The sequence below is a fragment of the Buceros rhinoceros genome, unplaced genomic scaffold (genome assembly GCF_000710305.1).
Source record: "Buceros rhinoceros silvestris isolate BGI_N320 unplaced genomic scaffold, ASM71030v1 scaffold522, whole genome shotgun sequence".
NCBI classification, from domain to species: Eukaryota; Metazoa; Chordata; class Aves; order Bucerotiformes; family Bucerotidae; genus Buceros; species Buceros rhinoceros.
The window spans coordinates 1-12131 of NW_010399230.1; the positions used below are offsets into that span (position 1 = coordinate 1).

Genomic DNA, 12131 nt, shown 5'->3' on the forward strand with positions numbered 1-12131 from the left:
ATGTGGGCTTCGACAGCTGGGACATGTCCGACGAGGGCGATATCGACGTCTTCCCCGGGCCTGTCGACAACTCTGGTCTCTTCAGCGGTGAGGGCTGCCCCGGGGCGCGGGGCGGGTGGTGCGGGCCTGGTGCTCGGGTCGCAGTCCGGGCCCGTAAATATCTCCCGTGTGCAGTCGTCTCGTTGTGTAGCTTTCGCTTTTGAAGTCGTGTGTTCTGGGAGGGTACAAGCAGCCGTCGCAGCCCTGTAAGTGAGGAGGCTGGTGCAGTTTCTGCCCACCCGTGGGAGTGTTGGCATTTCTTAGCGTCATGGTCTTGTGTGTGTAGATCTTGGGGAGAAAGGATTCTTCTGTTTGAAGCCGTGCTTTCTTACATCTGTCTCCCTCTTAGATCCAAAAACGCAGAGTTTAAAAGAACACCTCATTGATGAGCTAGATTATGTAATGGTTCCCACCGAAGCCTGGAATAAACTAGTAGCGTGGTATGGCTGCATGGATGGACAGGAGCCTGTTGTGAGAAAGGTAAGTACGGGTGAGTTGCTTTCAGCCTGGTTTCATTATTTGATCTCTGCCGAGCTTAGGTGATGTTTATTTTGCTAGATGTGAATAAGACAGGATCCTCAGCAGCTCTTTGGAGATAATGAGGTGAGATGTTTTTGCCTTGTTGTCTGAAAGAATGACCTCCCAGTGTTACAGTTAAAACGCCTGATTCTTCAGCGATTGTTGGTCCATGGGTTATAAGGGTGAGAACCATGAACCTTCTTCTGCTTAACTTTGTACATTATGGTTGTTTGGACTGGTGCAATGCTGTTGTGTGGCATGGAATAGTTTGTGCTTTGCTGAAAAATGCAAGTTGTTAGTCAAGCTTATTGATTTTTTGGGACAGAATGAGGCATTAGAACAAATTTTCTTTTGGGGACTTTCTCCAGAATTTACGGTGGTTCTTGTTTTCTCTTCCAAAATTCTATGGTTCCAAAACCATGAAACATATTTGTGGTTTTGTTCTGTGAGTCTTATTTTTGTTTGGCAAATGCAGTTATGAATGTATTCCGAGGATAAAACCTGTCCTGGCGGGTGAAATTCACAAGTTGCTCCTTTGGGAATCTGTTGAACCCTTGTTTATGGGTAAACAGGTTTTTGTTTTTACTTTGATGTTATGTTTCAGCACTGACTAAGTTGAGCAGTGCCTGTCTCTGGTGTTCATAAAGACTTAATTACTACACCAGGTGAATAGTGTTGATGATAACGTACAGAATTAATACTGCTTAAGTTTAAGTAGCAGTGTGGTACAGTAAGGGTTGCTTCGAGGTGTGCAAGACCCAGGAAGGTATAGCACCAGCATGGTAAAAGGAAGCAAGGTCCTTCTCTTGCAGGCCCATTGATGCTGATTAGTGGTACTGGAATGTTGTCATTCAGTGTGGGCTAGAAATTGTACAGTGAGAAATTCTGACAACTTCAGAGAGCGTAAATGACCTCGGGTGCACCAGGTGACCCCAGGTTCACGCTACTGAGTAGACCAAACTCCTGTATAAACCAGGAGTGGGGGTAGTGGGGAAGAGTTACAGCATGTAAAGGAGATGTGGTTTTAGTAGAAACAGATATGTCATGAGGAATAGAAAATGCGTACTGAGAAGGAAAACTAGAACTCTTGCTGATCAGTGCCTCTCTGGGTGAGGAAGCTTTCATTCCTGAACTGGCTAACTGCTCTCACAAAGCCTGGCACGATATTAGACACTCCCTTTTCTGAAAAATTGAGAAGTTGGACAAGAGGTTTGGAAGCTGTTGAGGAAACACTTGGGTGACAGGCTTAACTGTAGCAGACTCCTGTTCCTGGGGTGTCAGATGCCACTATACAGCGCTGTAACTATCGAGGGCCAGAGCGTAGAGCTAGTGTTGTTTTACAGATGTAAGTTACTGTGGTCCAGTTAAGAGTAAATTTTTAAAGTTTTGGATTGCTGTGAGAGTGTCAGTCTGTGTTTATTGTTAGCCTGGGAACAAGTGGATTTTTACATTTTAAAAACTGTTGAAATATAGCAAAATAGTACGTTTGTCGGGTGTTACGAAAGATGTAAAGTGAAAGGTCAGTGGGACACGCAAGCTGCAGCACTGCACCTGAGTAGAACATGGTCAGTATCTGGTCTCAGTATTCTCCAGATAGCATTGGAAGTAAAGCACTTAAACTTGAGGTCCTTGATTGCTTTAATCCGTGTCCTAAAGCTGGATCAACTGTAATTCAGCCATCGAAATAACCATAAAAGTAGGATTTGGGAAGTAATTTCCAGGCATCTTAGTAATTTTACAAGCTGGTATTTCCCTATGTGTCTGATAATCAGAGACGCGTACAAGAGGATTAGGTTGGGTTGATTTGTGGTTCAGGTTTCTTTTGATAATCTCAAGCCGTATTTTCGGGCAGTCTTCTGTAGTGTCTTGCTGCAGAGGTATTAATGTGCAGAATATTGAGCGGTGCGCTTCCTCAGCAGCTGAATGCACGCTGAGCTGGGATCGCTCGCTCTCTGACAGAGAACAAGCCAGCTGGTCAGGCATTGTTTAAAAGACATCTGCAGGTGATTAGAGGATCTTCTTGCCATTCATCTGTCCCAGCAGACACAGTGATCTGATCAGAAACTTCTTGGAAAAAGTTCTTCCATTTCTGAATCTGGTTCTTACTTGTTTCTGACTATAGAATACTGGAGAACAGGAAGTCCTGTTTAAAGACATTCCTTCTGAAAAAAGAAATGGAGAACTTCTCAGTTGGTTCCTTTGCATTTTTTTTTTTAAAGTAGTCTAATGTGCCTGTCAAGAAGCTGTTTAAACAGGGAGTTTTACTTTCTCTTTCTGTTGTAACAGCAAAATACTGCAGATCTTTCCAAATGTCTTTGTTAATTATTTACCTTTAAAGCACCTTGTATATCTACTACAACCCTATAAAAGCCAAGAAGAAAGAAGCGTAATTTAGCCACATTGTCACAGTAAGTCTTAGGCTTATTTCTTGGTTTCTTTCCAAAGCTGGGTAAAGTCTTTTTCTCTAAAAGGGTACAGATGTAGATCACAGCAAGTCTGGTGTCACATGAACGGTATAGAAAAGTTTAGCTGGAAGGGACGTGCGATGAACATCTAGTCCAACTGCCTGACTGCTTCAGGGCTGACCAGAAGTTAAAGCAAATGCTTCTTAACAGTTGTACCTGCTGGCTCAGTGAAGCATGATCTCAGTGTGATAGGCTTTATAGATGCCAAGAACTGTGGAGTGAATTGATGTGTGTTTTGGGTGTTCTTTTTTTCTTCTCTAGTTACATCACAGTTACCTTGTAACTGGCCTCTGAAATGTGCTTTTCTTTCTGGCATAATGTATTTTATGATCTGTAGGTGAGGAGTGATATCTAGTCTTACAGAAAACCTTTCTAAAAATATGCTGGAAGTTAGTGGAATGTGTAGATGGGCCTATTAGAGTATTTTCTCAAATACGAAATTGAGTTGAAAATGACTCAGAAATAAAGCAATGTCATCAAAACCAGTTCTGATGTACTTGTTTTTGCAAGGAGAGAGTAATGAGGCAGATTCTCTATACCATGAGGACAAATAAGTAATGCTTTGTCTTGCTTCTGATAGAAAGGATTTTGCTCCAGTGTTCCAGGCTTGTTTCTGTGTTTATGTAAAGCTTAGCCAAAGACCGGAGGCAAAAGATAATTTCTTTCTAGAGTGCTCTGATGGTGTGATCAAATATTTTTCATAGGTAATTAGCTAGCACTATCGGTTCAGAGGTGGGGATGGACCTTTGGAACTTGGCGCTGTGGATGGAAAGAACAGGGATTTCTTACATTTTAAAAACAAAAGAAAACCCCAAAACAAACTGAGAGAGGTTGTAACTGAATCTGGACTTGAGAGCAAGTCAGTGTTCAGTTTATGCAAGACTCCTAAAGGCTTAGAATGTTCAGATAAGTGTCTCTTACAGACGACTGCTCAGCATTTTAAATGGGTGTTATTTTGTTTATCGCATCTGCCTTTTGTTTGCAGGTGGTGGAATATGGTGTGTTTGCGAAGCACTATAAGGTTGAAGTTTATCTTCTTGAGTTGAAGCTGTGTAAGAGCAGCGATCCCGACAAGGTGATTAGCTGCCACTTCAGCAGAGTTGATACCATTGGTAAGTATTTCATGAAGCTGTTCTCTCATGCTACCTCAAGAGACATTTTGTGCCCTCCAAAACAAGAATGATGTCGATAAACTGGAGCAAGTTTAGTAGGGACCAACAGGACAGTTGGGGTTGGAGTGTGTGATGTGTGAGAAGATGCAGCCTGGAGGAGAGGCGGCTTTGGAGAGATCTCACAGAGCCTGTGAGGAGATTACTGAGAACGTGGAGTCAGGCCTTTTACTGAGTCACAGGGCAAGAAAACAACAGACAGTAGTCATAAATTGAAACAGAACAGATTCCAACTGAATATAATGAAAACATTTTCCCTATTAGGACAGCCAGTCATTTGAACAGGGCCCAGAGGGGTGAGGGAATCTCCTGCCTTGCAGATTTTGAGCATCTGATAGCATAAGCCCAAGCAGCCTGGTCTGGGTTCAGTATTGATGCTGCTTTGAGTGGTTGGACTAAGAACCTCCTCAGTTTCTTCCAGCCAGTCATTCTGGGTGCAGCACGGGGAGTTGTGGTTAAGAGCTTTGGGGAGCACACTGCTTACTGACTTTGTGTCCTTCAGAAACACTCATGTCACTGCTGTAAAGCAGTTCTGTCTTTGGTTCTCTAGCGGTTCCTTCCTCCTAGTGTGCAAATATTTTAGACATCTTAGTGGCGCTTCCTACTCCTAATGTACTTGATGGCGTTTGACCCGTCTCGTTCTCTTTGTATCATTGTATTTTCCCTTGGAAAAATGTTGCATGTCAGCTGTCATATATACCATAATTTCTTTTCAGTTTGCTGATGTATGGCCTGACAATAGGTTCAGGACAGAAGTGTTTTCAGTTACTACGTTTTCAAATGATGGTTGTTTCACAGAAGTTGGCCTTTGGGCAGAAAGTTCTCAATGTGTTCTGAATGTTAGTGGTGTGAGGGCTTGACAAGGAAATATATGACTGAAAAGAGAAGTTTTTCATTCTTTCACACTAAGTATTAGGCAAGTTATATGAACAATTTTAACTTCTGTGATAGTTTTCTGCTCAAAGGATCTTGAAGGATCAGTGATGTACTTTCTTGCTGAATGTCTGGTTTGTCAGTTCTTTCTCAGAAGCACTCTAAGAGTTTTGGTGTTTTTTTTCCTCCTGAACAGCTTCCATCGAGAAAGAAATGAGAAAACTGTTTAATATCCCAGCCGAGAAGGAAACTAGGTTATGGAACAAGTATCTGGGTAACACCTATGAGCGGCTCGGCAATCTGGATAGTACAGTTCAAGATGCGGGGCTCTTTCAGGGCCAGGTAAGGGACATATCTTGTTTGTTTGGTTTAGATTCTCATGTGCTGCTTTCTCTGATACATGATTTATTTTTCACTTGCTTTTATGTTCTTTGAACAAACACTGAAGACGTGATTTGTTAATGATTTTGCAAAGCGTGTCGCAGATTTGCAGTTATCTTTCTTCATTGCTTGAACTTTCTTTCAGATCGTTCTAATAGAAGTGAAGAAGGAAGATGGCACATGGCCTGAACACTATACCCTGGCAGAGTAAGCAAGCAAGCATGTTCCCGTGGGTTCTGCTCTTTTGTCATGCTTATTCACCTGTTTTGCGTGTTTCTTTGGTTTGGATGTTTGAAGGAGGAGATAAAATCTTGAATGTCAGTGTTCTTCAGTGGTTTTGCTGTTGGTTTTGTGTAGTTGCTGCAGTCGTCTGTTTTAAAGCCCACTTCAAATAGGCTGTGTAAGCTTAGGTTTCTGCAGTGCTGACCAGATGAAAGGGCTATTTGTGTTGCGCTAGGCTGCATAAAAAGCTACCTCTGCAGACTGCACAGTGGGGAAAAAAGTAAACAACAGTTTTCTACCATTGTGGATCGAAAAGGATTTTGGAATGTATTTCCAAAGCTGCCTGTAGTGAATACTGAAGAGCTTTGGTAGTTCTTCCTTAAAAAGGGTACAGAAATAGCTTAACAACCCCTGCTGCCCAGGACAATTAGAAGCCTGTAAATACTACACAGGTATTATCCCTAATCTCTAATTCACAGAAGACAAGAGACTGATGAAATAACGTATGTGTAGAGTGCATGGTGTAAAATAGTTGCTGCAGTGATAAAGAACTGCTCTTACCCAGTCGTGCTACAGAAGATGAAACCCTGTGATTTTCCTAGTCTGATGGCCTTTCGTGTGAGTAGGCCATCAGATTTGATATGGATGAAAAAAATGTTTTTCTGTCCAATACAATTAATTTATTGAGCTTGCTGCCAAACAATCTCATGTGAGATTGAGACCTTACTGGTGTTAAACCTGACGAATGGATCAAATAGTCAGTGAAACCTGTTTTGAAACAGTTCTATAGTTCCAAGCTATAGTACTGGTAAATGGATCTGGGAATGTTCATGGGATTATAATGAACTTTCTGTAAGAGTACAGTGTGAAAAGCATCTAAACATCCGTATTGCATACGCAATCGAGGACTGGTTGACAGTTGCCACAACACAGACTGATGGACTGCACTCACATAGCAAGCATAAAGCAGACAAATTTATTAAATAAGCCAATCTCTTTTATACTATTTGCTTCTGATCATGCATATTGTGATTGGATAGCTACAATGTTCATGCCCTCAAACGTATCTGTTAATTGGTTATATGCAGCCAAGCACGCGGCTTTCTTAACGAGCAGCTTCATTAAACACAGCTGCCTTATCTCTTGCTTGTTTTTAATCTTCATCCTTGGCAGTTTCTATTCTTGCCTGTTGTTAGCCTTTCCCATGCCCCAACAATTCCCCCTTTTTGTTTTTCAACCACAAAGGCAGCATCCAGAGACTTTGAAAGAGATTTGCAAATACATTGTAAAAGACAGGGCAACGCAATCAATATATATAAAAGGATAAAAGCAGTAAGGATTCCAAATTTAACAAGATATAATAGCCATCAGGTAAGTCCCCATCCTGTAAAGAGTTTGAGTCCAAAAAACCCAGTATCTTCTTGAATTCGTGATGTTACATCTTGTGTTTGGGGCAGTCCAACAATGTCAAATGTGTCAAAATATTTAATAGTTTTTGTCCAGGAGGATGAATTGGCACTTCTCCAGGGAATCCTTCTAATGCTATTTGAAACGATAGTGATTCCTGCACTAGCCACTGTAACGTGGACAAAGTGACAGGTACAAATATAACAGCAGGTTCCTGGCCGCTCAGAGTCAACAGGCGTTGTCGGCCCTTCATGATCAGTGCACTGACCATTTCGACCTGAGTCGTTATGGTCTTTGCAAATTACTGCGATAGAAATACCCATTCAGTTATCAACAGTGGGTCTGCTTCAGTCCTGTCCCACTGCATAATCAAACAATAAGGTTGAAATGGTGGGTTTGCAATTAGTAACTGAAAAGGTAGGTCTGGGTGACATCGCTGTACCTGGCGTTGTGCAATCGCCGCTGTCACCTTTTGCAAGGCAGCTTTTGCAGGGGCATTCAGCTCCCTTTTGGAATTTAATGCGGTGTCCCCCTTCATAAACAGTGGGTGAAGATCTTCATTAGTTAGTCCCAACAGTGGCCGTATCCAATTAATTGACCGCAGTAACTTTTGCAAATCATTGAGGGAGGACACCTTAGGGACCAATTTCACATCCTGTGGTTGAATAGTCTGGGCAGTGATATGCCACCCTAGATATTGCCAGGGTGAATTACACTGAATTTTCTGTGGAGCTATTAGCAGGCTGTAGCTGGTAACTTGTGTTGTTATCAACAATAAGGCTTGGGCCATCTCTGATTCTTCTCTTGCAGCTACAAGGATGTCATCCATATAATGATAAGTCATAACATGAGGTAGCTGTTTGCACACGGGGCTCAAAGCTCTTGGCACATACCACTGACAGATAGTGGGACGTTTCATTCCCTGAGGAAGGACAGTCCAGTGATACCTTTTACATGCCTCAGCCATGTTGATTGATGGAACCAAAAATGCAAATCGAGGAGCATCCTGCTCAGATAATGGAATAGTAAAAAAGTAATCTTTTAAATCAATAACTGTTAAATGCCAATTTTTTGGAATCATAGATGGAAAGGGTAGCCCTAGCTGCAGGGCCCCCATGTCATCGAGAACAGCATTAAGTTGTCGCAAATCGTGTAACAAACATCATTTTCCAGTAAAGATCCAAAGGATTCTCGAGTGACTGAAATGATAGACGTGCACTTAAAACAACAGGCTTATTTCTTCTACGAATAGACCAAACGTGACGTCACGTAAAACACAGACAGTTAGAATTGAGGCCTCATTAGAGCTACTATGATTAAGACAACTGACAATGCACTCTGTGGGCATTCGAGGGCAGAATCAGCGTTCCCTTCTGTCCAAGTGCGATTCATCATGATGAATCAAGGGGAAAATTAAAAGAAAATGTTAATTTAGATTATATACACACTGACAGTAGACTAGTGATTGATGTCTGAATCTGCAACGTCCCCAGCATAGATTGTTTTGGAGGTGAGGCATCGGTAGTTAACGGACCCTTGTGGGCATCCCCATGGAGGCAGCGTGGTCCTCGTTGTGTACAGCTGCCTCGTCTCTGTGCTCAGACAGCACTATCTGTATAGCAGAGGTTAAAGCTGCCTCCGCACAGCGTGTGGCCAGCACACGTATGAGAACAACTGCAAACTCCACTTTGCAATCACATCATCTGTAATTTCATGTATGCCCAATTTCATTACTGGGGTTGCTGCTTGGTGGTCGTTAGACTTCATTTGTACTCTTATTCTCATTCTTGAGGCAGTCACGGCGTAGATGTCTCAGCTTCTCACAGGCGTAGCAGTTCTGAGCCCCTGGTGTCATGGCAGCAAATGCCTGGGCCATCACTGCACTGTCGTATGTGTGTGTCCCCACTCGACTGCAGGCATCTATCATGTTGGTCAGCATGGGGTTTCTTGTAGGATGTAATATTTTTTGACAATATTCGTTAGTATTCTTGACTACCAACTGTTTTAGGATTATATTGACTCGCAAAAAATAAACCCCACAACCCAGGAGGTTGGAAGGCAGGTAGGCTTAATGCGGTGCCGGATGCATGGGGGATCCTTCCTCCGAAGTCATGCACACCGGCTGAAGGCAAACCTCTCTTGTTATAACCAGAACTGATAGATACTAAACAGGTTACCTGATCATCCCATGCATATGCAACAGCCACTCCCCGCCCACTCCGTGCTCCCCATGCAGATGAGCTGTGCATGCTCCGTTCTCCCCGGTGGTCATGTGCAGGGGGCTCCAGGGACAAAGTAACTAGTCCTCCTCCCCTGAGCACGCGCAGTTCCAGCAAGTCCGTCCCTGGGGTGTCCTTGGAGGGCTGTCAGTCACTTAGTCCGGCCAGAACCAGCTCCTGTCTCTTTTTGTATCTATTCTCCCTGTACTTCCCACTGTCCGCTTTCCCGCTGTTCGGCCCGTCTGGTTACCTGTATCCCTGTGCTCCAGCCGCCTGTTGCTCTGTCAATCACTGGCCTCCCCTCCTGGCTCGCCCCCATGGCGAATGCTCCCGACAGCACCCCCACGTGTCCTCTAACAGTGTAACAGCTCTTCACTTACTGACAGACCCCGTATCAATATCATGAGCATCAGAATCCTCTAGTTGTTTGTCGATAGCATTTTTAAGTCTATTGATAAATTGCAAATATGGTTCAGTAGCCCCTTGTCTGATACTGACAAAGGCCTGCTCAGGTTTGCCACCATCCAGGATTTTTAGCATGTTTGTCAACAATATTTGAGCTCTTGTCCTACAATCGTGAGGACGCAGTGCGTACGTTTTAAGCACTGTGTTAAGTAAGTTCAGGCGGAGTTCTTTTACGATGTCAAGATTGATGGGCTCCCAGCACAGTTGCTGAGGGTTTTCATAGCTTACCGGGCAGGCAGTAAGGTCTTTTCAGAGGTCCAAGTCACCCTCCTTTACTGCCTCTGTGCTTTAATGTCTTTGGGTTGTAACGAGCCCTGCTGGACTAACGTCAGACCTTTCTACACCAAAGGTGGCTGTGTCATGTGAGGCAAGGTGGGTAGAAAGATTGGGCTTTAAACTTCTGTGTTTGAAATGGAAGGAGGAAAAAGCTGAGAACTCATCCTTCCATAGACGTATGATAACAGCAGATGATGATGGTCAGTAAATACTTTCCTGTTAGACTCAGTGGTATTTTCTATGCCGTTTTGTCTTCAAATTGCTAATATTGTACAGCAGTTGCCTTGATAACTCCAAAAATGGGTATGAATTGTGCTTGTACTGTTACAAATAAAGAGGAAGGCTGTATGGATCTGGACCAGGTGTGTCCAGGAGCCTGCCTCTTAGTGTGGGCAGTAGGAGATGCTTGTAGGAGGAGTTAAAAAAAAAAAAAGTTCCCTGTAAGGGGAGAGCATATTGAGCCATGCATCTGCCATGGTACCTGCTGTCTTCCTGTATCCTGCAGTTCAGACTCCTCCTGAGATGGCCGAGTCTAGATATTTATGTTGAATATACGTTGACAGTCCAGGGAACCTTTTCTTCTTTTTGGTGCTTACTCTGTGGCATGTCATTACTTCCTGTCAAATGTGAGCGGGCTGGTGGCAGGCTGGACTGGATCGTTTGTATTTGCTAAGTTTTCTTTTTCTTTCTCCTGCTTTCAAGGGTTATTTCACAAAGCTTTTTACCTATTTAAAGGGATTTATATTTAAAGAGAGGTAATGAAGCTTTTTTTGTTACTTGAAGAGTAAGCTACTTAATGAGTTAGTAAGCTAAATTCAACTGCTTTCTTGATTTATTGGCATTGCTCCATATTAATGCATTTATAATTGCTCTGTGCTTTCCTTTCACATCAGTCATCATCAGTTCTGAAGTTTACTTGGTTTCCTTCCCTTTTGTATGTTATCTTCATATAAATGCGTAAATACTTAATAGGCTTACAAGCTGTAGTTTGAAATTTAATTTGATGCTTGAATATTCTCCAGCTAGTTCTCATGTTTTATTGAGAATACTTAATTTTTTTCAAGACATTCTTTCTTGAAGGGTCGTGTCATGTTTCATTTAGTTTTGAATACATTATCTAAATTCCACTTCCCTATGAAGCTGAAATCTAGCAAAGCACAGAGCAAAGATTTCCACTAAACTCAGGTTGAGTCTTTTACCTAAGTTACTCTTGGAGCAGCATGGATTTTTTTTTTTTTCCCTTGGAGAGCAAGAATTCAATAAGTGAAATTGTTAATAAAGCTTTTCTAAATAATTAAAAAATGTGGCTGCTTTTTAACCATGTTCCTTCGTTTGCCAGATATCTTGGCAGACAAACCTCAAGTAAAAGTGTGCTCTGTGGCTTAGAGTGTGTTCCGAGTTGATCTTTCTACATTTCTTCTTTTTGTTTTGGATGGATGAGATGTCTGTACTGCAGTGAGGCGTTGCCAGCATTTGAGCTGTTTCTGTGAGATGGTAAAAGACTTGCTAACCCGGAGTGCAGGGTTCAGGTGTTGTTCCTGGGTTGGGACATAGTTTGTCTTTCCATGGGTGTGGGTGGGTGTATACATGTTGTGTCAAATCTGTATTAACGTGTTTAAGACTCCAGACTAGCCAGTATAGTACAAACTGTAGAGATTGTTTATACATACAAAATCTGGAGGTGATTGTGAGCAGCTGAACCAGACAGAAGTGTTGAGAGCGAAAGGAGGAGGGAAGAATGGCCAGAGGGAAGTACAGAGTTCCCGGCTCAGAAGGGTATGAGTGTCTCGTCCTGTGCACTGAAGAGGTGTTCAGGATAGGTTGCGCTGTGTTAATATCACAGAAAGTACTGTAGTAAAGGGGTTCTTGTCTGTAGGAAACAAGCAATGCTTTTTGGAAGCCAAAGTTGACGTTAGAAGTGAGTTGGAAGCTGCATTAACAACATAGCTAAGGAGAAGTGAGACTGTCACCCTGAAAACCTGTTCTGCTCTTTGTGAGGCTAAGCAAGTCTGTAATGTTGATAAGCTGTTGTGTTTTCTAAATAAACTCACATTTTGAAGTTCTGAAGAATCTTCTAGCTGCACTTAGTGTCAGCA

At 42.7% G+C, this 12131-nt stretch overlaps 1 protein-coding gene across 1 annotated transcript in view; it reads left to right on the plus strand.

The window, feature by feature from the left end:
* Positions 1–5: 5 nt before the first annotated feature.
* USP4 (ubiquitin specific peptidase 4 (proto-oncogene)) overlaps positions 6–12131 on the plus strand; it is a gene marked incomplete at its 5' end in the record, with an annotated part of 42020 nt that continues 29894 nt past the window's right edge. Inside the window, 5 exons of the mRNA XM_010131366.1 lie at positions 6–87; positions 389–519; positions 4009–4135; positions 5262–5407; positions 5592–5653. Of these exons, the coding sequence (XP_010129668.1) occupies positions 6–87; positions 389–519; positions 4009–4135; positions 5262–5407; positions 5592–5653 (548 nt within the window). The remainder of the gene's footprint in view (positions 88–388; positions 520–4008; positions 4136–5261; positions 5408–5591; positions 5654–12131) is intronic.